The sequence below is a fragment of the Lepidothrix coronata genome, unplaced genomic scaffold, assembly GCF_001604755.1.
Source record: "Lepidothrix coronata isolate B3197 unplaced genomic scaffold, Lepidothrix_coronata-1.0 Scaffold11, whole genome shotgun sequence".
Taxonomy (NCBI): Eukaryota; Metazoa; Chordata; class Aves; order Passeriformes; family Pipridae; genus Lepidothrix; species Lepidothrix coronata.
The window spans coordinates 7,362,327-7,388,227 of NW_016690191.1; the positions used below are offsets into that span (position 1 = coordinate 7,362,327).

General features: G+C 36.9%; 1 protein-coding gene across 2 annotated transcripts in view; it reads right to left on the reverse strand.

The window, feature by feature from the left end:
* Positions 1-1,518: 1,518 nt before the first annotated feature.
* The window catches only part of TRPM7 (transient receptor potential cation channel subfamily M member 7), a 54,029-nt gene continuing 29,646 nt past the window's right edge, over positions 1,519-25,901 (reverse strand). The window contains exons 13-41 of one of the 2 annotated variants that reach the window (XR_001873141.1): positions 25,305-25,358; positions 24,591-24,731; positions 23,981-24,115; positions 23,086-23,366; positions 22,384-22,612; positions 21,049-21,204; positions 20,780-20,923; positions 19,998-20,126; positions 18,849-19,133; positions 17,581-17,755; positions 16,909-17,041; positions 15,937-16,121; positions 15,129-15,261; positions 13,941-14,656; positions 11,772-11,848; positions 10,877-10,936; positions 9,502-9,583; positions 9,031-9,101; positions 8,522-8,559; positions 7,148-7,173; positions 6,756-6,806; positions 6,602-6,667; positions 5,699-5,982; positions 5,293-5,375; positions 4,758-4,963; positions 3,680-3,731; positions 3,483-3,589; positions 2,480-3,188; positions 1,519-1,654 (exon numbers count right to left, since the gene is read on the reverse strand). Coding sequence is in view for 1 of the 2 variants with exons in the window: in XM_017804970.1 (XP_017660459.1) it covers positions 3,058-3,188; positions 3,483-3,589; positions 3,680-3,731; positions 4,758-4,963; positions 5,293-5,375; positions 5,699-5,982; positions 6,602-6,667; positions 6,756-6,806; positions 7,148-7,173; positions 8,522-8,559; positions 9,031-9,101; positions 9,502-9,583; positions 10,877-10,936; positions 11,772-11,848; positions 13,941-14,656; positions 15,129-15,261; positions 15,937-16,121; positions 16,909-17,041; positions 17,581-17,755; positions 18,849-19,133; positions 19,998-20,126; positions 20,780-20,923; positions 21,049-21,204; positions 22,384-22,612; positions 23,086-23,366; positions 23,981-24,115; positions 24,591-24,731; positions 25,305-25,358 (4,230 nt within the window). In the remaining variant the exon portion in view is untranslated. Of the gene's footprint in view, positions 1,655-1,919; positions 3,189-3,482; positions 3,590-3,679; positions 3,732-4,757; positions 4,964-5,292; positions 5,376-5,698; positions 5,983-6,601; positions 6,668-6,755; positions 6,807-7,147; positions 7,174-8,521; positions 8,560-9,030; positions 9,102-9,501; positions 9,584-10,876; positions 10,937-11,771; positions 11,849-13,940; positions 14,657-15,128; positions 15,262-15,936; positions 16,122-16,908; positions 17,042-17,580; positions 17,756-18,848; positions 19,134-19,997; positions 20,127-20,779; positions 20,924-21,048; positions 21,205-22,383; positions 22,613-23,085; positions 23,367-23,980; positions 24,116-24,590; positions 24,732-25,304; positions 25,359-25,901 lie in introns of those variants that run through there. The other variant, XM_017804970.1, reaches the window with a different exon arrangement.

The following is a 25,901-nucleotide window of genomic DNA, read 5'->3' on the forward strand; positions in this document are numbered from 1 at the left end:
ATGCTATTTTTTTTTTCAACTGATCTTTTAGGAACATTCCATATGAACTGCTACTACCAGGTTTTCAGTTGTAGTCTAGTCTTTTCCCCTCTCCAAAGTCCTGCAGTGTTAAGTGTTATGGCATTAAGTGAGATGCAAACACAAATTAAAGTGTAGGAAACCACTGTCACAGGCTTAAAAAACAAACCTCTCCTTTTCCAAATCACACAGCTGCTGAGCAGCAGCTAGAAAACCAGCTCCCTCAGGAGCTGTGTATTTTGTCACAACATATTTGGGATTGGTTTTCTCTGAAATGTTTCAGCATCTAAATAATGCAAGAAAGCAGTCAACAATGCTGAATTGGGTGGATTAAATAATTAAAGTATGTAGCTTACTTACTTCCCTGTGTGAGAAATACTCTTTAAATACCCTTGTAATAGGAATGTCACTGAAGCATTTCAGATTTTCATTAAAAAAATAGAGAAGGTGTGAATTATATTCCTGTATTTAAAAACCAGGTTCTAAGAAGATACGCTAATACTTTGTTCTTGGATATTATCAGAAGTTCCAGTGCTGCTTCTACTTTCCTTCTCTCTGGTAATCTGAAGGAAATTAAAATGCTAAAGGTTTCAACAGAGAAGTGACACTTGATGTTCTCAAACAAGTTAAATTTCGTGCTCCTACTGCCCAACACCAGCAGGATGTGGCACTATCCAAACAGTGTCAGGCTACTTCTTCAGACCAACTTGTTTTTTTCTTTGCCACCACACTTTTCCAATGCCTTCCCTGAAGGACACTTGACATTTCTTATTTTTTTCTGCTAGTGTGGAGCAGATCACTTCTGAAAGTTACACATTTCTCCCCCCCTCAATTTAGACAAACGCTTCTCATTGTAATTCCAGCTGTAAGTCAAACAGAGTTACGCCAGTGCTCGTGCCAGCGAGATGGACAGAAATATGAACAGTGTTAACTACTCCAAGGCTTACAGGAATTTCCCGACCATGTTTTTTCCTTCTGATTTTGAAAAAGCTTCAGGTCTGAGTCACTGCAACACTGAGCAGACGGAACACTCCCCACGGTCACTCACACCCATCACACAGTCACATCTGTTTATTTTGCTAAGAAATTAGTCACATGCAAAACTCCTGAAGACCAGTGACATGGCTGTAAAAACTGTGTTTGTCAGGAAACAAAAGCTTTCCCAACTTTTACTTGCGATTTTCTCAAAATGTTTTTCCTATTTCATACAATGAATTTGGTTGCATTTTCAAAATTACACAGGCTGCTCTAGGAATCTTTCTCAATTTGCAGAGTCAGTCACACATCCAGACTAACTGTTGCTGTTACCTGGCATTAAAAAGGTGTAAATACACCTTGAATATCTGCCCATTCCCTCCCAGTAACAGGAGGAGATACAGTCAGATATCTAAGAAGCAGCTCCTAACCAAACATTGTAGAGTTATTTTTGTCTTATTTGCTCATTAATCCCCTCACATGTGTTTGTCTGTGACAGCTTTCACTCTTTTACCTCCCTAGTTTCTGGAGTTGGCCAAAGTTGCAGTACCTCAAAGGCGAACAACTGCTTTGATCCAGCATGGCAAAGTCTACTTTTCCACATAAAGAGTTACTTAAATTCACCAAAATAACCTTTCAGACTGAGATGGACAGCAGAAGTCTGTAAACAAGAATAAATTTATTTTAGATTCTTTAAAGATTTAATGATATACAAAATGTATACAGTATTATATCCTTATAACATTTTACCTTTCCCCATCAAACATAAAACACCATTTAAACAGCTATTGTGTTCGTGCCTTAGGTCTGTATCTATAAGATACACTACTCAATAAAAAATTTATAGAGCTATATACTGCCCTTTTAATTAAAAATTACAAATTAGTACCTATGTAACAAAAAAAAAAAAAATCGCAGCATGAAACTTCAGTTGGACAACAGTTTTTTCTTGCTGAATGCTCAACAATATTTGGGACAGTTAAATTACATTTTATTGGCATGAAGGTGCATTGCAATCTCCCGTACTTTACACAATGCTAATCCAACCCTAGTCTCTCTTAAGTAAGTACCACAAACAACGCAACATTAAGGATGTTTTCTACACAATTTTAAATACATTTACAAGGTATGTGTACATTCGGTTTCGATATACTGGTTTTACGAGATCTTTGGAAGGCAGAGCTTCTGAAGCAGTCACTACGTACGGACGAGGAAAAGCACTTCCAACTTGTGTTCTTACAAGGCAACTTATTTGGACCAGCACATACTAATTCTTCTATTAAATATGATTATACCAGTCTATCATGGCTTTGTTACTATTTGACAGTGACTTGATAAAATTGAAATGTGTAAAAACAAGAAATTTTTATTATGCACAATTAGGGCTCTATTCCACAAAACAACCAAGCCCAGCTTTACAGTCATGAAGCTGCATGAATCCTGATTCAGGAGACTCTCTCTCTTTTGGAACAGATCAAGTTCCTACCTTCAACTTCATTCTGTTGGCATCCTATATACACCTCATTTAGTTCTGTCCTCTTCAAAAGGCCAGATTAAAAGACACCTGGTGAGGAAACATTAGTGGAACACTTCCGAAAACACTCTAAGAATACTCTGGCATTACAGAGGTAGGTGCTTTCTCCTGGTTTTGCTCATTGACAGTAAGACAAATGCCAAAAAGACAAATGCTTTACCTTAAAACATCAACTACTAAAATCCTTTTGGTGGAAGGCATATTTCCCACCAGAGGACTACAGAAGGAAAATCCTCCACTAAACCAAAATAAAATAAAAAATAAAACTTTCTGTTTAAAAAGCCCCTTTAAAAACACATCTTAAATACTTCTCATTATTCCACCTTTAGAATGATCAGCTGCCACGCTGCTCTGTAGATGGTTATCACAAGTTGTAAGGTCCTTAGATTATGGACCAGCCAAAATCCCACTTATGAGACAGTAATCCTTCTTTTGACATGTCTTTCTTTTAATTATAGTGAAGGACAGGTAAGTGACAACTTTGTGATGTTCCATGAAGTTTGAGTGGAGCCATGGATTTGGTCACATCTTTAGAGCATCAGACGAATAGAACCAGCTGAATCGGATTCTTTGGTGCAGCTTCCAGGCTGAATTGTCAATTCAGGGGAATCATCCTGAGGAAATATCATCTTGTCAGGTGTGTAATCGTTCCTCTTCAGATCTGTACAAACAGAATGAAGTCATAATGATTACTATTTCTTGAGCTAGTAGAATCAGTGGGGCATAAAAGTGTAGCAAAGAATTGGGTATGCAAAGGTAAAGAAGAATTCCTAGATATATAGCGTCAAAAAAGGGATGCTTTTATCATTCATGTAATCAGAAACCCAAAGTCAAATTACAAAACCACTGTTTATTACTTATTCCACCTCCACAGCATGACTTAACTATTTCATTATGTACCATACAACATCTCATGACATAAGTGTCTCAGAAGAAGAAATACAGCAGCTCTTACCAGGAAGTTTGAGTTTCCTGCAGCAGGAATTGCAGTGGTGCTTTGCTCTGAAGTTTTTTATTGCATCCTCTCCCAAATTGGCTGGACCAAACACCATATCATGAGACCTTCGAAATAAAGTGATCATAAACATTAGTTGCATGTGTTGTCTGTCTAGTGAAAATTTTATAATACTTTAAGTCTTTCTTTAACCTTACCTTTTTTCTCCAGCTTTTATCACAGAGGGATCTGTCAAATTTTCACCAACACCTTCAGAGAGAACATGAAGAAAAAGTTAAATCTGACACATTTCTGATTACATAAATGCATTAATATTGAAAAGCATTGGAATCCTTAGCTATGACTTCTCAGCTTCCCCAAGAATAAAAGCAGAAAAAAATCCCCAACAAATGCAACCCAAACTATATGATTCTCTGTCCTTACAAAATTGCTCCTAAATGAGCACTTTGTACTTCTCAGATTTCTTTCACTTATTTTTACATCTGCCTGCAATTCCTAACCTGAGTTTTTACCTGTAAGAAAATTTCCCTATATAGCTCCCACAGCCAGAGTATCTGGCACACAGTTCAGAATAAATACAGCTTATCATATTGGCACTGCACAAATGCACCAAAAAAATAGAATTTTTATAGCACATTTCATTAGGAAAATATGTATATATTTCTATTCTCTGTGTTGTTGTATGATTTAATGCTATATTAAGAGCAACAAAGCTGGTGAAAGGTCTGGAGCACAAGTTCTGTGAGGAGCAGCTGAGGGAGCTGGGGCTGTTTAGCCTGGAGGAGGCTCAGGGGCACCTTATCACTCTCTACAACTCCCTGAAAGGAGGGTGTAGCCAGATGGGGTTTGCTCTCAAGTGATGAGAAAATGGCCTCAGGTTGCACCAGTGGGAGGTTTAGATTGGACATGAGGTAAAATTTCTTCACTAAAAAGGTTGCCAAGCACTGGAACAGGCTGCCCAGGAAGTGGTGGAGTTACCATCCCTGGAGGGATTTAAAAGATGTGTAGGTGTGGCACTTGGAGACATGGGTTAGTGGTGGACTTGGCAGTGCTGGCTTAACAGTTGGACTCAAATGATCTTAGAGGTCCTTTCCAATCTAAATGAATCTGTGATTAAATAAGAAAACCATAGATTCAAACTAATTAGGCCAAGAAGAACTAAATAATGCTTGTTATTTATTACAGGCATACAAATTCTTAACAAAATGCTATCAAGAAAAAAACTCACATACATCTATCTTGGCCCCAATCCCAATTTCAAAATAAAGACATTACCTTGCAGATCTAGCACCAACAATTCTCCTCTTGTATATTCATATGTCCAATGGCTGAAAGCCAGCATAACCTCCTCCAGCATGTTAGTTGGGATTATTTCATCACCATTATTGTTGTTATATTTTCTAAACTCTCCAGTCATGCACTCCTCAACTGCAAACCACTGGCCAGCAGAGTGGCAATATAACAGGAAAACTTCCAAGAACCTAGTAAAAAACATATTTAATGAATATATTTACAAGATAAGTGACAAATATATCATTACTATTAGATTTTTATTTTATTTATTAATAATTTAAATAATTATAAACTACTATACAAAGCCATTTAGGTTACCACACTAGGTTAGAATCAGTGCAATAAGTGTCAATGGAAAATACTGCCAAGGATAATTCTGCTTGACATATTCACAGTAATATTCCAAGACATACATCCACATATCAGTACCTTAATATAGTTGATGCATCTGTTAACAAGCCTGTAGGCAACCTCCTGTGTCAAAAGCATGCACCATAATGGCAGTTCAAATACTCACCTTGGAGAGTATGGGATGGATTTGGGCTTCATTTGATTGAATGCAAAGGTGAGCTTCTGTGCCGCTCTCTGCTGCTGAATTTCCTACAAATCAAACCCTTCATTAGCTGCATTGCAGAGCAGGGAACAGTGAAGAGCCAAGCAGGCACTGGGAACAGTGTCCATTCCCCCAAGACAGCATAACAGATTACTTGCTTTTTAAATTATGTCTGTGTTTTAAGAGTTTGAGCTCCTTGATTAAGTAAGCCTGGAGCAGAGTTTTTAACCCTTTAGATTCACACAGAACCCCAGACTAACCATTTTTTCCTTTGTGTAGTAAGTATATACTAGTTCTTGAGTGGGAAAATTATTCCTCTTTAACATATAATGCATGTCTATGTATAATAATTGACAAAGATAAAACTTACTCTCAAGCACAAGTGTAGCACAGTGTCCTCCTTGTAAATGCTTGACCAAGTATTCACAACTTCAGGAAGAAAAGACTTGATGATATAAAGATGCCCTGACTTCAGGATATCATATTCTGACCATGTGCACACTACTTTAAGAGCTCGACGTAAACCTCCTCCCATCTCCTCCTTACTTAAAAATTCAATTTTAGCACAGAGTCCTAGCTGTGACCAGGAGGACATGCTGTTGTTCAAGATGCTGGGAGAACTTTCTTCAAGGCGATACACAGTGACTGGTTCACCTGCGTTACAACACGGACAGAAATTACTGCATTGAATTTTCCAAGTTTAAATTTAAAAGCACTGAAAACCTACTGTCTTTTAGATTACAACATGCTGCAATATTAAGTCATTACTATCATCCAGAATTAACAAAAAATTTTAACTAGCCAGTAGGAAGACCCCTCTCCAACTTTTTTCACACAGCTGCAGAACAGTACAGCAGCTTTGTCCTCCTAATTAGAACTATTTATGACACTGTTCAAACACTGAATAAATGTTTGTTTATATTTTATACGAGTCAAGACAACTTAAAGGAATCCTTCCAAAATTTGTTTGTAATAAAACTGTTAGCACAATACTACCATCACTGTATCACCATTTCTGAGGACAACTATAATTAAATCTACATTTCATAATCAAGTGACTTGCCCTAGAAAAGGTGTCATAAGTATTTTGGAGTGTTCTAACACAGAAACTGGATTTCTTTTAGTTTATTATGACTTTCACACTTGCTGTGAGCAAGTGTGAACTTTGCCTTGATAATTCTATATTAGAAAGATCAAGCCAAATTAGAGTCTATATAAGGTTTGCTTTTATTTTCTTCCACAGTGAACCAGCAACAGGAAATAAAATTCTTACCTCTTGGAGGCACAGGAGTGAATGGAATGCTCTGTGATAATCTCATCAAGTTATTTCTTTCTACAGCTGGAGGAAAAATACAGCATTTGTTAAAGTTTAGGGATCTAATAAGCATCAGTAAAAATACAAACATTAGTTCATAAGAATGACTGACCTGAGTAATAGTAATTGATATCCATGATAGGCTTGAAAGGAGAAGCAATGCCTGAAAAGAGATTAAGGGGGGAAAAAAAGAAGATACTGCTTGCTACCTGTATAATGTACTAAAATATCACATGCAAAGAACACTCGCCAAGTAACCAGAGTTTGAAAAAGATCTGCTGTGCAAAAAATTAAGTATTGCACTTAGCTCTTCAGTACTTTGGGGGGGAAAAAATAAAAATTGTAGTGCTTAATGATAGGCCGTTTGTTAAAAAAATAAAAACCACAGTATTTTGTGTCCATTAAATTCTAAATTACCAGTAATTAAATATATTCTTATACAAGACCCAAACAGTTGCTTATATGAAAAGATCTCACCATGTTTACAAAAGAAAGAAAACTTACCATTCAATGCATCTTCTTCTGATGGCCTGTGAAATGCCACAAAACCAACAGTCATTGCTTCTTCAAAACTTACTTTGTATTCCCTGATTTTGACACATTATCCTAGGTCACCTTATTAACCCCACAGTACTGCTTTTATCCTATTTTTCAAGGGCAGTACAAGTTTTCTTAATTACAAAACAGTAATGGAAAGCTGTTAAGTAATCTCATGTTTTCAGAGCTACACTTTAAATACCACCAAGTCACGTACAACATTATGTAAAGTTTGCATCACAAGAGCTCGTTCCCACAGAGGTGCTTTAATTAAAACTTGTTCACAACAGCTTACCCTTCTGTTATCAGATAAATAAGGTAATGGCTTTAACAGTTAACTCAGGGGATAATTGTTAACAAGAGCAATGACTGCACAATTTCAGAGGTGGTTACAGTTTGAAAGGTTGAGTAAAGAAGTGAGCTCCTCACTAAGTGTCAACAAAGTCATTTTCATTTAGGGACATGTTTTGCCCTCTGACATGTGATGCCATTAATCTAAATGGAACTTGTCAAAGCATGGTGAGAAGCCCAACATGACCCGTCCATGTGCGCCTGCAGCCCAGGAAACCAACCAAATCCTGGCCTGCACCCCGAGAAGTGTGACCAGCCGGTTGAGGGAGGTGACTCTGCCCCTCTACTCTGCTCTCATGAGACTCCAGATGAAGGACTGTGTCCAGATCTGGGGTCTCCAACATAAGAAGGGCATGGATTTGTTGGAGCCACTCCAGTGGAGGCCATGAAGATGCTCTGAGGGCTGGAGCATTTCTGCTACAGAAACAGGCTGGGAGAGATGGGGTTTTCAGCCTGGAGAGAGGCAGCTCCACAGAGACCTTACAGCAGCTTAAAGGGGCTACAAGAGAGCTGGAGAGGGACATTCTACAATGGCAGGTAGTGACAGAACAATGGTAATGAATTTAAATTGAAAGAAGGCAGACTTAGATCACATTAGGAAGAAATTCTTCACTATGAGCATGGTGAGACACTGGCACAGGTTGCCCTGAGAAGTTGTGGGTGCCCCATCCTTGGAGTGTTCAAGATCAGGTTGGACGGGCCTTTGATGAACCCAGTCTAGTGAAAGGTGTCCCTGCCCATGGTAGAGAGGTTGGAACTAGATGATCTTTAAGGTCCCTTCCAAACCAAACCATCCTTTTTTGATCCTATGATTTCAGTGAACATTGAAATTTGGTTATTTGTTAGAAAAAGAATTTAAACCTTGAGTTGTTTCTTTTTTTTTTCATTAAATTCAATTAAAATACCACTATAATCAAAAGACAATCAATAAGAAAAATAAAAATAGAGAGTGACTAAAAAAATTGTTCCATTAGTAGAAAGCTTACTTACATTTGACTGCTATTTGAAGGTCTACCTTGTAGCCAATCCTTTAAAACAAAGGAGAGGAAAAACAAAGAAGGCTTCAGTTTTGTAAGGAAAACATAGTATATTTAATTGGAGGTGGGGTGGTAATGTGTTTTAAGATTTTGCAGAACAGCCTGTTTATCAGAAATACTTCACCAGGTTGTACTGAACTTCAGTTTACTGGAAAGACTCAAATACAACTGAGAAATGGTAACTATAATTAAAACGGATAAGGCTATATATTCATTACTGTTTCATGGATTATATAAATAATTCTTTTCTTTAAAAGTTGTGGAGTTTTCTATAAACAGGAAACAGCATAGATTTTCATAGTGAGAACATACACAACTTCTTCCCTTAGTCAAAACAGGTCTCCCGTTGCCTCCTAGAACAACTGAGCCCACAAATTAGAATTATTCTTTACACTGTTTGTTCTCCTTTATTTGTTCAGTTTGTAGTTCTGCTCAACAATGTCATCAAAGCTTGATACAAACCGGCAGTAAGGCTGCCTTAGAGTCCACTTGCTGAGTGTCTTCACTCGATGCTCTTCTGCTGTTGCTGTAAACTACAAAGGAAAGAGATTTGTAACTGGACAAAGAACTGCACATGTCATTGTTAACTATTTCCTAACAGAGTGAGCAACTAGACAGCTTAACATGGCTCTCATAACAAGAGCCTGATCCACAGCTATCTGATCTTTAAAAAAAGGTTTCCAGCACAGTCCTAACTGGATCACTTAGCTTTTTATGACTCCCGCTGTCTGTGGCAAATACAAGGTCACAGAATTGAGCTGGCATGACCTGAAGAACCATAAGAAGCTGGAGGAGCAGATTCAAGTAGCAGCGACTATGAAAATATTTAAAGATGCTTTAACATATTGTGTTTCCTTTGTACCTTCTTAGAATATCCATTAGCAACGCAATTTAGGGACAAAATTAGATCACCTGAAGAGACAACAAACTTACGTTGCTCTGAATGGACTGCCAGAGGGTCAGTGAACCCACCACAGGAACTGGATTGTCTCAGACCAGAGTCAGTTTGAAGACCCTACCAAAAAAAGAAAAAAAAAGAAAGAAAATAAGATGACATTTGCCATTAGTCACCATTATCATTACTGCTTTCAACTACCACTCTTGGCAGACAATCTGCCCAGTTTTCTTTTTTAGGACTATCTAGGATTCTTTCTTTTTTCAAAAAAAAATTCTCGATGTACCTCAAATACCTTGCTGGACAAAATGTACAAGCTGAGCACATAATTCAGTTAAAATGCTCCTCACCATAACCATCAGCTCTAACATTTTCAGGCACACATTAAGACTCCTGACCCACACCAAAAGGGTTCTTTACAAGGGAACATTACAATAGGATACAACTACAGAAATGCACTTTACACTGGATCTCTACAAGCACGAAATTCAGCTATTTCAGCATGTCTTTGTTGGTTATCAAGAACGTGGCTCTGGGAGAAAATAAAGTTCAGTTTGCACCCACTTAAAATAGGAACAAAATGTAGAAAACTCTTGCCACATAAAAACCTATAGGTTATGAATGGAATTTCCTCATGGACATATTCCTTAATAGTAATTACATATTCTTGGAATATATACTGAGGTGGTGGACTTTTGACAACAAAATCTTTCTTTTGCAAAAAAGGAGAAAGGCAGTTTCATCACAAACTTGGACTATATGTAGAGTGGTGTAGGGCTGGACCAGTGTATTAATTCCAACGGTTACCTGAATAAAATGCAAGAATTCACTATGCCCTATTTTTATTTCAAGATCTATAACAGTCAGGAAATTGTTACCACCCTTTTTGACCCTTCCCTCTTAAGGAATACACCCCACACACCTAACCACATACATACAGGCCTCTGTGTATGTATGTGTGTATCTATACACACGTGTGTGTTTGTGTAAAGACTATTTCTTTACATCCCTAAACAAACACTTCACTGGAAGGCAACACAGAGAATGCACCTGCTGAAAGTGTCTCCTGAAGACCCGTTTTTAGGTCTATACGTGTTTCAGTGTTCGGCACATCTTCAGCATCTTACAATCAATGACTGTAGTGCCTACATGAAAAGTAAGAATCAAACCAGTCCCAAGTCACGATGGGACAGCTCTATCACTAAGCATCTAAGAACAGCAGTATTGTTTGAAAATGCTACTGGACTTTGTATCCCAATAGTACCAAACACCAAAACTATTTAGACCTACATAAAGGGGACATCCAGCTTACAGAGAACGGGATAATAAAACAGAGTTGTGTGTCTTTACTGTAAAGAATGCATTCAGTATCTGTTCAAAATAATGTCCCTAATAAATGAAAACTTTACTTACTTGAAGTCTAGTTGTCTCTATGCCCTCCAATATAGCTTTTTTGAAGTCCTCCTGTTGCTCCTATCAAAAAACCAAAGCAAATCACAAAGGTTACCACCAAAAAACCCATGCCAAAAATACACATAAAAAGCATTTTGGTCACATATTATACTTATCAGAAGGTTCAGAAGAAGCAACTCAGCAGAACAGAAACATTGCAAATGGTCATAATGCAATTCTCAAGGCATATTCTCCCCTTGGGGTGGGGTAACTGCAAATGATAACTTGTATTTACTAACTTAACAGTTACATGGAGAAAACTAGCTTTTCTACATATATATATACACTACGGCACTTGAAGGACAGGTTTATTATGATTAATCACTTTCTATTTAGTTATTTTTATTACTCTTTAAGAAAATGGAAATTATTCATTTTAGTTTATGACAAGTTTATTGGAAAAGCCTTTTCTTCTTGGAAGCATAATGAACAATTTTCTTCCCTTTTTAAAATTATATACACTGTCATCTTGCTCCATAAATTATAATGTAAGTCACTTTAGCCTTCCTAAAGGCTGATCTTGAAATTTATGAGTGTCAAACATTTCATGAAACACTAATTATGGGATACTTAATTTGATCTTAATTCACAGTTGTACTCATCTCAGCTTTCATAACCTCAGATCTTGTTTATTATTTCATTAGTATCCTATTATGAAGCAACAGTATCTGATGGCAGTTAAGGTTGCACGAGCTTTCACTAGATTTTTTTTTCAATCATAACCAGATGCAGAGTGCAGTCTGCAAGGAACATGTAAGTTCTTTGATTATATTTGCTCTTAAGACTCTTTCAAAAGATTACAGTTTAAAAGAAAACAATCCCCTTTAACATGTTTGGCAAAGCCTTTCACGCTTACCTCGATGTTGGCACTTCTGTCTTTAATTTTGCTTGCTGCCTCTTTAAAGCGCTGCAAGTCCATGCTGTCTCTGTGACCTTTGACACAGTGAATTCAAAAAGAGTATTCAAAATCAAAGCAACCTCCAATGTTCTGACCATGCCAATAGTTTGCATCACCACAGCAAACAAAGGGTTACAAACCACCTAAGGTCCCTGTGCCTGTTGGCACTAGAAAAGACATTACAAACACACTAAAGTAAAAATTCAGAGTTGATATGAAGCTATTGCTTTTCCCACACCAAGGTGTGGATTACCACAATTCAAAAGGTAAAGCTAATATTTCAAAATTTTACTCCAACGTGTTCTCCTCACAGGGAAGGAACAAGGTCTGAATTACAATACTTTTATGTACGTATGACAAATGAAGAAAGTAGAGAGTTTTCTGGAGGTAGCTTTTACAGCACACTCTTCATCCTCACAGCTGCAAGAAATACTTTTCAGAATTTTCCCAAGCATGTGGTTTTATAATAACTGGAAATCTACTTGGCTTCACAATTGAAACCTGCATGGTACCATAAGTTTTACAAATCCTGGGCAGGAGGAATGAAGAGTATGTTGTAAATGCTAGAGATGTCAGAGGACCATACACAAAAAATCTGGCTCCAGTAAATAAGTACAGTTAGTATTCAAAGTTATTAGTGGTGAAGTACATTTAAAGATTAGATAAGAGTTATACAATCATTGTCCGTTATTTCTGTTTAGTCTTACTTTCTGAATTTAAAAAAAAAAACAAACCTTTTTTTTCAGCCTGAGGCACTTGTAAACAAATAGCTAATGAGTGTGCAAATTGGAGATACTCTTCCTATGCATATGCCAATCTAAAAACACTAGTGCGTGTAGGGACCTTCTTAGAAATCCAAGTTTCACAGCAGTAGAATAAACCCTTGTCTAGAGATTTAAATTTCTACATCCTCAGCAAACCTTTGGAAAACACTGAGACATCCCTAAACAATTAGGGCAAGATAATACCTCTGCAGGCAACCTGACAATTCCAGATTACCATCTTCTGCCATACACTAAGCGTACTTAAAGTATTATCTACTTTACAGGAATCAGTTAGTAAACCCACACCTGTGTTTTGCAATGAATCTGCCACTGTTTTACCATTCAAGTATGTAGGTAACTAATCAAAAACATCCACCTTTTTACTGTTAAGCAAAACTTGAGGGGAGGTAAAATGTTGTATTGAATTAAAGAATTTTGGAAGCTTCCAAAATGAGTACCCAGACATTGTTATCCTAGGCAACAGTGGAAGATCCCAGTTATAACAGTGTTTAGAAATACAGTACAGGAGGAACCCTCAGCTTGACACAGATACCACAGAGATATTTGTCCAGGACTCCATCAGCCTAAAAAGTGTTCTGTAATTACGTCAAGAAATAGACAATATTTTTGGTTTATGCAATGAGAAGGTATGAGCCTTAGAATGAGTCAGAAATATTTGCCTACAATGCCCATACCAAGTCATACAGCTGCTAATTGCACAAAACTGCTGAAGTCAACAACTGGGTAATGTTTTGCAGAAAAATATTGTCTATGTGACAGAATTATGGAGAAATTATACTGTAGGTTAAAAACAACATTCAAGCAACATAGGGAAATTAGAGATGTTAAAAGCAAAAAAAAAGCAGAGCAAAATGGTAGAATGAAGTCACCTGCAACCGGAATACACCCAAAATACTATACAATTCTTGATAAGTCAAACCTTGTGGCTTAGATTTGGTCCACAGTTTATGAAGTAGTCCCATAAGGATGTTAGAACATAAATCTCGGGTTTGTAGTTCCATTGCAGGGACATGCTGACTTTTGGAAAGTTCATCTTTAATATTCAATTTTCCATGTGAGCCGCCACAGTTGACTGTTGACATCAAGTCGCCAGTTGACAAAGAGAACTTCGTTTGGGGCTTGTTCTTCAATAACTTGACAGAGGACTGGTGATCACATTTGTCAACTCTGCAGCTGTAGTTATCATTAGTGTCACTCTCATCATGAATAAAACCACAATTAACGTATCCTCCATTTTCAACACAAGGTTGGGTGAAAGCAAGGCAAGCAGAGCCAGAAGCAAAAGGATAAGAGCAGCTAATAATGACTTCAGGACACTCAGAATCTACTTTGTTATACTTACCCACAAATGCACCAAATTCTACATTATTATCTCCTTCTGTAGCCTTAGAGAACACAGTCTCTTCACGCTTTGCTGAAGAATCCAGCTGACTTTTGCAACTGGGTCGAGATGGAGTGCTAACAAAGAACTTTGCTGTTGGGGATGTTACGTGTGGCATGCTGTTGGATGAGTTGCCTAATTTTTTACTTTTACTAGTGGACTTTGAGATCTCTGCAGCCTGTATTCGTTGGCGAAGTTCTGGAGGGGAAACAGTATTTGAAAATAAGGCACTGCCTGAGGAACCTGCCTCTTGGAAGTTTTTTTCTTCTCTTCGGGGAACTGGAGCCAACTCCTGACCAATTGTCTTATGTTGGGCTTCTTTTTCATCACGGATAGAAATGTTACAGAGTAAAGCATTGTTACTTTCAAGGCCTCCTTGTGGGAAAGAACCAAAGACATTTCCAATGCTGTGCTTTTTCCACACAGATGATCTTAGAGAGCCGTCCTCAATGAGGTTTTGTGCCAAGTGTTTTGAAATGCTCAGTTCCCGTGTGATTTCATTATGAACCTTGCTTGCTTCTGAGGCTTTCTGCGCAGTCAGTGTTTTCAGGGTATCCACAGTCAGAGCAGACAGATCTTGGAGGTGGCCAATCTGTGAATCTAAAGACTGTAGTGACCGTTTTATGTAGTTGACACGATCACCAACTTCCTTTATCTGAATGCACATTTGCTCCACCCTAAGAAAAATCAAATTATGAAGTAGCTATGAAAAGTATTTTTCTCAATATGCAAAAGAAATATCTCTGTAACACTTTCTGCCCACTTAATCAGAGGAAAGAAACCTCTGAAATTATAAGATGGTATACACAATACTACTGGATTGTTTGGCAATACTACATTTGTACATACTTCTGACTCTTAGAATTAAAATACACATCAATAGAGTGCCCACAACACTTTTTCAAATCTATCAGTTTGTTAAAACGTCATGGGAAACTAAATAATACAATTGCCTCAGCTTCGTGGGTGCTGCTGCAGATCAAGAAGCATCAATCACATTGTTAGTTTCTGTATAGCAATGGAAAGATACCATCTAAAGTTTGTGTTAACACATGTTCTTGAGCTGCATTCCTCCCCTTAAAGTACATTTTAAAAAACCTGCAAAAGTTCTAATTCTCTGTTCAGAAATTTTATTTGCAAATATTCTACCGTTCAAATGTGACTCGAATCCTCTCCTCACTTCCAGAATGAAATTTATCATCCTTTTCATTGAAATACATCTCAACACACAGCTCTTCAAAATCATGAAGTTTCTTCTGATCTTCTTCTGTCAGGAAGAGTTCTAAAGGAGATTAAACAGTTATGATACATATGCAGTGAAGCTGTACAGGTGCTGAAAACTAATAGCCAGAACTTTACCAAGGGTGTTAAAAATAAAAAGCCAAAATAAAACCAAAACTAAACAAAAAGACCCTACCAGAGTGCCACCTAAGACCCTTGCTCTCTCACTGACAGAAACAAGTTCAACATCAAAGATTTCCAATACAATCGAATCAAAATAGTAATTCTGAGAGGATCTGTGCACAATATTATCATTCCTTACACTCATACCCTTCAGTTTCTTTTTCTCTGAGGCACAAGCTGGATTCCTTAGCTGGATTTTATTCTCTGTGGAACTCCTCATTAATTTTTTTTTAAGTTTCAAAGAAGTTTTACAGAAAGAAAACTAAAAAACTTCTCCATTAACAGAACAGGAAATCAAATCTCTCTGATTTTTTGGTTTTGTCATAAGTTAGTTTAACTGGAGATTTTTAGGGACTGCATTATACCCTTCATAAAAGCATTGTGACTGAACAGAATTAGATTCTTAACCAATATTAGAAACATGGAAAATTAAGACCCGCTTTGACTTTCTCCAAAATATACATTATAACCAAGAACACAGCACTTTCCTGACAGTTTGCTTTAACCATATCAAAAAAGGTACTGCAATTTTTTGGATAATAACTATTCATACTTGGCCCATCTGAAGCCTTGTCTGTCTGTCTTCTTTTACAAATACAACAGAAGAGGGAAGCCATGTGGCTGAGAATAATCAGCGGCGGAGGCAGAACAGGTTTTTCATGGTAGGCCATAATGAAATGATAGCGCTGATACTTCCACACAATGTTTGAAATCGCCTTGACTTGTAAATACACGTTGCTGAAAGGGAACAGAACAGTATTAACACATCGAGGTGGTTTTTTGGGGGGTGGGGGAAAGGTGTTGGTGTGTGTTCGGTAGTTGGTGGTGGGGGGGTTTGTAACTCTTCAATAACAACCTTGAATTCTGACGTCATTTAAGTAAGAGACAAAAGCATGAACTTGTTTTTTGCTTCAAAATTATTTTGGTGGATGTTGGAAACACATTCAAGAAAACACCATGATTTAATGCAAGGAGAGGGTTAAAAAATTTTCCCTTCTGGTAACATCTCAGTACCTTTATTCAGAAATAAATCACACTGAGATCAAATTTCAGGTTTCCCAAACAAAAAAAAAGTTATTTCTAATTAAACCCAGATTTTTCTATCAGACCACATTAATCCTGCAGTCTGCCATTCTCCAGTGTTCGTGAGCTGCTTATGCCCATAAATCAAACACTTGCGGAGAACTATAAAAGGCAATTTAATACAATTGAACTCAACCAACTAGAGAACATTAAATGAATTTCGGAACAACAGTCAATATAAAGACAAAGAAACAATGTTGTTTGTTTTCTAACAAAGAGAAGTTACAAAATGCTTTCAATTTTTCTTAAACTTCTGATTCCTCTGGTGTCATCGATCACACAGTTCCCTAACTTAGCCATGGGCTTGCAGTGAGAAGGAGATAAAGACCACACTTAGAACCTGAAAAACTGGGATCACTTCTTCTTTTCTTGTCATCTTATTGCAATGAAATATAAACTTATCAAATTATTAAAAAAAATTAACAGTTATCCATATACTTACTTGAAAAATGCAATAAGGAGATTAACCATGATTATGTACTGTACAAAGAGGTAGACAGCTTGAAGAAATGGGGTCAACCATGTTCCTGGGCCACAGAGATGAGCAACTTTTTCATCAGAATCATTTGCACATACTGTGTTGGGAAAAAAAGGATACAGAGAAGATATGTACATTTTTTAGAACTCCCAGCAGGTAGAGATACAGAAAAAAAAAAAGGTCACAAAGTTTGTAACAACCATTATGCACTGGTTCTGCAATTCCAAATGTCTCTATGCATTTAGGACATGGTAGAAAAATACCAAAGTATCTGGTTAATACTATGGCATAATCATATTATCATATTTTTTTAAAAAGCAGAGTACACCACCACAGCCAAAAGGGCATGACGGCTGTGGGGAAGGATTCCAGTATCTTGCTATGAACAGCCTTGTGAGAAACTGATTACAAAGAAGTTTTCATTCTAAGCCATTCAAGCTTTAGAAAGGATAATGAAAAAGTCAGGTCAAGAAGTTACACAGCTGCAGCCCACAAAGAGGAGATAATTCAATGAATGGAACCAATGTCAACAACAGCAGGCATTTCACTTCATAAAATTGGAATTTTGTAAGATCTCGAGAAGATTTAATCAGAGTAAGTTTTCTCTTTATTTGTTTCAAAATTGCAGTGTCTTACCATCAATTTCATAGGCATACACTTCACCAAAAATCATCCAGTATGGATGGAACACAATATCTCTAGCAAGAGTCCAAGAGGGTGCCTCATCAGGATACAATATTGCCTTCCTGGGAACACCGAAACTAAGTAGTACAAGGGCCATAATCACCACAATGTAAAACATGTTGGCCACCTATTAACACAAAAAAAAAGTCAGTTAATCCATGAGATCATAACTATGATTTCACAACTTGAAACACTTTTACAGTGACAGTGTACACTTGATGAATTCTAAGAATTATATATGGAAAAAAGTCCAGGACACTTATATTTCAGTCAGAAATTTTTGCTAAATAACGAACTGTGTTAAAAAACCCACACAAATGTTGGGGTTTTTTCCATGTCCTTTCTTAGAGCTTACTTAGTATCCCTGGCCAAAGGCAACTGAAAGTATTTCCTTCATAACTCTAATACTTAATACGTGCATGAGTAGCAGCTGACAAAGAGAAACATTCCTTCCTAAATGTACTGAATAGCTGCACAAAACCCAGAGGTAGTTTTCCAAAGGCTGGAACACAGAACCTATGCCTCTTGCAAGAAATCAAAGTGAGACATGAGCGACTTGATGCCCTCGTTTTCAAGGAATGACAGGTTCAACTTTTTAGGAACCGTTTTATAGAAATAAGAAGCATAAAAAACCTTTCCACCTTCATATATACAGCACTCAAGACTCAATATATTTTTTAACATTTACAAGAGCTACTGACAGTAGAGCTAGGTTATTTAATTTCAAACAATTTGAATATTTTTTACGTGATAAGACAAGAACAGGGCCACAATCTATTTCCAATTTTCCACAGCACAAAAACATTAGGTGCTTTAGGACACAAAACAAGTCAAAGTCCTGCCCTAAGGAGCACAAAAGTTATAAATAAATCTCAGGCCCAAACGGGAAGCAATGCCAGCTCAGTCAAGAAAAAGGCTTCATCATATTCATTTAAGACAGCTAAGAACAAAACACAGCAGAGGAGAAAGATTTGCCAGTTTCTTACGATTATGTGACACAGAAAGCTCCATAATAAAGGAAGCCTTCTAATCAGTGCTCACTTTGAAACACTTAAAGTGATATTCCAGCAAGCTAATTCTGCACACAGAGTTGTTAACAAATTACACCAGGATAAGCAACCTTTTGCTAAATAAAACTATGAGGGAAATTGTAAATGGATGCAGCAAGGAAAACAAATTTCAGTTGGTAAAAAAATATCAGTAACAAAAGTAGTACTTACCATTTTCCCAATCATCATAACATAAGGTCCAGCCTGTTGATTTACAGCTAGAAAATCCAGTAATCGCACATACCAAAAAATTATATTGAGACAGTATGTTATTCTTCCAGCAACAAAGACATAATTTTCTCTGTAAGTGTTTTCTCCAAAATTCCCCTTTGCTCCAAATCTTAATGCAAACCCAATGAAGAAAGTGACAATGGCAACTGTGTCGCTGATATTGAAGTAATCACTGAACCACACTTTGATCTTCTGATTAATTTTCCCAGCCTCTGACATAAAAATCTGTAAAAAAATAAAAATAAAGGTCAGGACTGCTCATATTTATTGCACAGGGACCAACAGTGAAACAGGAATCACTAATATTTTTATACTTGCAAAAATAAAATATCTATTCAAATGGATAATTCTTATTCACTGAGAAATCAAAGCCAGTGTTTATCTGTGTCAGCTTCAAAACAAGGAGAGGAGGATGCATGTTTCGCTCTGTCTAAACAATTTATGAAGGAATTTGGAGTTTGGTGGGGTTTGGTGGTGTTTTTATTTCTTTTGAGGAGGTTACTGTTGCAAAACAAGCCCCATTGTCTGCCCCTTCAGTTGGGCCTGAGGTACCAGATTAAAGAACTAACTTTCTCTTTCCCATTTAAAAATGCTTTTAAAAATCCTCAAAAGTCTCTTGCTGACCAGGAATGTTGTAGTTATGATAGCTATCCTGTCTCAGTAAAGCTTTTTTTTTTTTGTTTTGATATCTTGGTCATGGCACAGTGGTAGAGTCTGATTGACACTAATAAATAAATACACATTTCACCAGCCAGAAAAGTAAGTTTGTTTATTGCATTGCAACTTGTTGGCAGGGAGTTACAGAATCAAAAAAAGTAGCAATCAACTGGGGAGGGCAGGGAGTGATGTGTTTTAACCAAAGAAATCTGACCAGCATGTTATTGCCAGTTCCTTAATATTTAGAAAGAAAAATCCACCTTGTTTTATAGTCCTCCATCCCCAGCCTATACCAAAGTTCAAGATAAAGGTATCGCATCACACGCCCTGATGCTTGAAGTTCTTGGGTTCTTTTGCTTAATGAGTCATAGTTTCAAGCATATTGTTTTAACTGACAAAAAAAGCTAAAATCCCAGACTGTTAAAGGCATACCTCACGGATTTTCTCAATTGCTGATGTGAAAATGTAAGCAATAACAATCCACTCCTGAACGGATGGCAATTCTTCCATCTTTACAAGAACCACAAATGTGTAGAGCATGAGGAATCCTAAATATGCCAACTAAAAAACACAAATAAATATTATACATATAATTACTGAAAGGTTCTTTTTAGATGTGCATGGAATCTTCTGATGTGGTACACAATAAAAACTTCAAATAAGATTACAGGACTGTATTTACCCATTTAAGCAGACAAGTTTCTATTTATAAGGGGATAGAAACATTTTCATCTTAGAAGAGGAAAAATAGCTGTAACAAGCTATTTATTGTTAGCAAAGCTTTGCTCTTATTACAGCTATTTTCCTTTAGTATAAATTCTAGCATTTCTATTACAGTAATTGAAACAGAGCAGTGCATGAACACTTCAGCCTAACAGATGGTTATAGAACTAGCAACTGATGAAACTAATTACTCAGACCAGAATAAAAACGTTCATGCTAATTACTCTCTTAGTTTAAAAAAAAAATAAAAATTAAAAAAAGGTATTTCTAAAGCCAACATCATGAACTTCAAAACAACCCAAACCACAGGGCACGGCCTGTGCATATGCAGTTTTTCAAAATCAAGTACTTCTCATTTCCAGCTTAGCAAGGTAAGGGTTTTTTTGGATAGTGCTTAACCTTTGAGTCAGTCAGAGCTACATGCTGGGAAAAGAACCAAAATGTAACCTTCATTTTCAAATGAAATACACACCACACAGAAAAAAACTCACCGTATTAAACCAAAACTTCACAATTGGAGCGTGATAAAATGCATAAAACTTCTGCGTAATAGGGAGTCTTTTAGGTTTTGCTGGAGTCTCCATATCATGCTTTTCCAAAGAACTGTCCAAGATCTTTACTTCTTTAAAAACCTCCTAAAATGAAAGGACTGTTACCTTCACACACAGAAACATGTGCCTTTTGACTTTCATTTCAACTCTTAAAAATGTAACTATTTGTTAGGAATATTGCTTTAATACCTCCCCCTGCCCCACATTACCATAGGTATTTCATCTGCTACAGTCTGGAAGTTGATTTCACTGTCATCCATTGCCATTTGATGTGCGTCTTGAGACTGAGGAATGTGTGACATTTCAGCCTTGGTCTTATATTCCAACAGCAGTATAGCAGGAGGGAGTAAAATACTCAGTATCACCTGGAAAAGATGATGACTAAGTGCAAATAGTTCACAGCTACATTAAAGTATCAGAATACACCAACATACAGAATATCCTCTGAAAATATATAATTTAAATTTCACTTGCTTGTTACTGAGGGGGGAAAATGTAAAAAATAATTAGTTGTTACTACTTGTACATACACTTAAGAGCCTAAGATCACATATTCAGAGTGTTTCTTGATTTGAAGATAAAGGAAATGGGAAAAAACCAACAAATTCCAAAACTAAAAGCTACTAGAAAGAATCTACTTCAAGACTGAAGACAGAGATGCCCTGTTCACACTCTGTTATTTAATCCACTCCCAGAAACTCTAGAGCTGTGTACAGTTAAGGTGTATTTTAAATGCATATACAAGGTTGTGATTTGCAGGGGGAGAGAGGAGTGGTGTGTGTTTGGTTTTGGGTTGTTTTTTCAATTTATGGCAGAAAAATGGGCTAAGGTATAGATGAAGAGAGTAAGTGAAAGCTATTTACTGTCATTAGCATGTTACAAAGCAAGCAAGAAAATGGTTAATCAGTTATCAAACAAGATTTTAGTAGGTCACAAGTTAAATGATGCTTGTAGATATTTTGTAGGAAAGTTTTATTTCATTATATTTCTAGCAACAATCAGGTTTTGGCACACCATCTCAAAGAAATATGCAACTCCCATTTTGGTTCAATTGATCTATACCACAAAGGCCACCACTGGAACACCTGTCCCCGATTTGCCTACCCTTGTTTTGTTCTGTGCCCTGCTTTTGCTCAGTTCCTCCAAAATAGGAATTATGTGCTCCCTGTAAAAAGCCAAAACGCACAAAACTACAGTCTTACAGCGGGTTTTCCATCTGTTAAGGTTTGTTACTACTTTGTTTTTAGTAGTGGATTAGTATTCACATGATCTCTTTAAGCCTCTGATTAAAGGCTACTTGCCTGGTTTTTGCCTTCTATATTTCTGTACCTTATTTGAAAAGATAATAGAGTGTCAAAAGAAGAGTTTACAACAAATACTTCCAGTTTTGATTATGTTATAGGAGACTGGTTTACAGGATTTATTAATGTAAGCTATAGTTGTGGAAGCTTTATACTAATAGCATTTAAACACACACTTTCCTTCCCTTTAAACATAAAACTCCATTGGCCCTTTTTACACCAAAAAACTGCGACAACACTTACTTTGTACCATGAATTCTTCCTCATGTTCAGCCTTCCCATCCACATATCCGATAACAACATCTGTGTACAAGTGTGTGCTACAAAGGGACGGAGCCTGGACGACACTGCCAACTTCAGACAAGTGGAGTTGCTCCAGTTTTTAAGCTCATAGGTTAATAATTTCATGGCCATAGTCTCATCTTGTCGGAAGGACTGTTCTAACAGCTCAACTGCCAGTTGGCCAAACTCACTAGAATGAAGAAAAAACAACAAAACAAAATATAGTATCTATAGAAAATGACCTTCAGTTTAGCGTGAATTTTCCTGTACAAATTCCCAATAGCACAACTTGAAGGGACTATTATTTGACCCTTCTGTGCAGATACATAGTAATTTGTAACTATAACACATCAATCTGTGGTTTCTATTAAAAACATATGCATGCTACAAACAGCTATTAAAACACGCTCAGAAATTACACAGAAGTAAATGGCACATTCATTGTTCTTTTAATTCAACTATAAATAAAGACTTGTAACAGCTCTCAAGAGGGAGCAATATCTAATATGAAACTTCTACTAGAGTGCCACTCAATCCTTTTTTTGCAAAAAGGAATTGTCTTCAAGTGTGCTAATAGAACAGTTTGTTTTGTTCATATATAGTTCATATATACTTTATTGCAAATGCCAAGAAAATATTTTGAACAATATAAACGTAATTTACTTGGAATACTGTTTCAGTTCTTCTGAAGTATCATCAACAAGGTCACTTTGTTTTGCTTCATATGCCATTGAACGATACACTTTGCAAGCAACCAAAGCTTTTGCCATGGACTCCTCGCCGTGCTGCCAGAAGAAAAGGGCCATTTTCTGCCTCTTCATTAACACCGCCCACAACAGCAGCTCGTTGAGAGGATAAGCAAAACGTCTCGTTTCAGGATCATCTATGTCTACTATTTCATCTTTGGTTCTTTTCTTTTTTCCCTCTTCTGCACCAGTGTCAATCTTTAAAATAAAAGCAGGAAGTTACATTTTTAAGTCTCTATACTCGGTCGTTGCATAAACCTGAAATAAAATGCTGAGTGATCCAATACCAAATTATATATAATTATAAAAAAGGAAAAAAGAATTTCTGAAGACTTGAAAAGCAGCTGGAACTTTTGTTCGAAAACTTCAGCTGAGTCCAAATCATTTTAATAATTGTGAGACTGAGTTACTTTGAATTATAGATGAAAAGAAAAGCAGTAGCTAATATACCTGCATACAAATGAGGAAACTCATGGAAACTGCTTATAGTAGTAATACATGGTCAAATCTTGCTCTGAATCTACTGAGTTCCACCCCCCCTCCCCCATTGCTAGTGTTAAAGATAAGCTTTTTGGTCCCCAGCATATCAAAGCTCACCCAGAACTATACTGAAAGAGAAACACTCTTTACAGAATCCAGTAAAACAGCTACCATTTAGAAACAAGTACAAAAGCAAGGTTGAAATTCCAGCTTTACCAAACTCAGTGCAATTGCTGCTACTCACATTTCAGTGAGCACTTGGATTTCAACCAGGCTTTCCAGTCTTAGCTGCTTGAAACAAGCCCCCACCGTGCTCCCCTCCCCATGCATACCTTTGGTTTGTATGGCTGCGCTGTCTTGATGAAATGATTATGGCGCATTTTTTCCTTCTTGTCTGCCCTGTTACCAAAAGACTCGTGGCTTTTACACATCTGAGGAGTAGCACTTGAAGGATTTCGACTAGATCTCTGTAACAGGGATAAGAAGAAGGTGTCTAGTTACTGAAACACTGATGAACTTACATGACAGCACAACCAGAATTTTCACTGGATATTTAACATGGTTTCTTGTTTGTTTTTGTTATTTTTAAGAAGTCATCAAATAGGCAGTTACACTTGCTGTTTAGTGTAGCTTACACAAGGAGCTAAGATGTCTGCATCCCAAGCCCTACATAATCTGCATGTTTAGTGCCCATTCTTCCCCTATGAGTAGGAAAAGAGGGAATCACAAAGAAGAAATAAGGATGTGCTAGAATAAGGAGCAAGAGAATAAAACCTTTTGTTTGCCCTCAATCCGAAACCAGCTCTCAGCTGCCCTCATAGGCCTTACCACTGCCTTGAAAAGTAGTCCATTAACAAGAGGAACAAAACAACATGGACCCAGTTTTCCTCCAAAACACGTTTTAATTGAGAACATAGTTCCCGTTCCCCCACTGCTACATACCCGGTTGTTCCCGCTGAGACTGTTGTATATCGCTCTGAAGCGTTTCCTTGTGTAGGTGCATCTATAGGTTCCTCCCATCAGATATTCAATAACCAGTCCCACATCAATCAGGTTGATTTTATATCCTGGAGGAAGATTTCCCTAGGAATACAAAAGGTATTTTTTAGTTTTTCAAATTATAATCTTAAGCTTGCTTAGAGTGTTTCTACATGTTCTATCACAGCTCTAAATAACAAAAACAAAATTTCATTATTAAAAAAAAAAACCACATCAAGACAACAACAAAGAAACATCTACATGGCTCAATAGTTATTATTTTCAAAGAAAGACCAGGTTATAGCTTCTGTTCTATACAATCTCCCTTAGCAGGATAGATGTTTATTTCCTTGGGGCAGGAGGGACACACTGGTTTTTTGTCTTTTGTTTTAACAGAAGTACTCCTAGCTGAGAGTATCAGCTTTCCATCCCCCCAAGAAGGAAAATTTTCAAAAGGAAGATGAAGAAGAAAACATTCTTCAGGTTTAGCATCTTTCAGGCAGCAGGGCACCAAGCATACAACACCAATTTTGTAAACAACAAAATGTCTGAAGAGGTAACTTATTACTTACAATAAAACTTAATTAATAAGCTACAGATCAAATGGACAGTCAAATACAAGAAATTTCCATAAAACTACCATTGCTGGTTTGACAGACTTGTACATTTACAGCATACCTGTTTGACGTCCCGAACAAGATGAAAGAGTGTTGGGTTAGTTGGGCCTTGTTTCTTTATAAAAAAAGAGAAGAAAAAAGTTTGGAATGAGAAATTCACGTGCAGCGGCAACACGAGAAAATTACAGTACAAGCCAAATACTTTTGCATGTTGGCTCAAATAAAAAAATCCCTAGCTTTTAAACAAACAGAAATGCAACAGATGCAAATACATCACAGTGTTGTAGTAGCTACAGACTATTTCCTTTTTTGCTGCATTTTACTTCCGTTTTAGTTTGGGGCATAATATTACACCCACAGTTTGTCCAAAAAAGGAAAAACCAAACAAAAAATAAAATCCCAACAAAACCAGGATACAAGAAGCAGAATGAATTTTCAGGAACACAGGCTGATACTCATGTTTACAGTATTGTAGGATCCATAGTAAAAGCTCCCTTACATTTTAAATTTTAGTCTGAGCAATCCCCCTTTTCACTAAAGTGGATTTTAACACCTTCTCTGATTTCCTGTGAGTGCATGAACTGTTACACTTACAGACATATGGTTAGCCCCAGCTCCCACACAGACTCTATCAAAAGCACATCAAACAAGTAAAAGC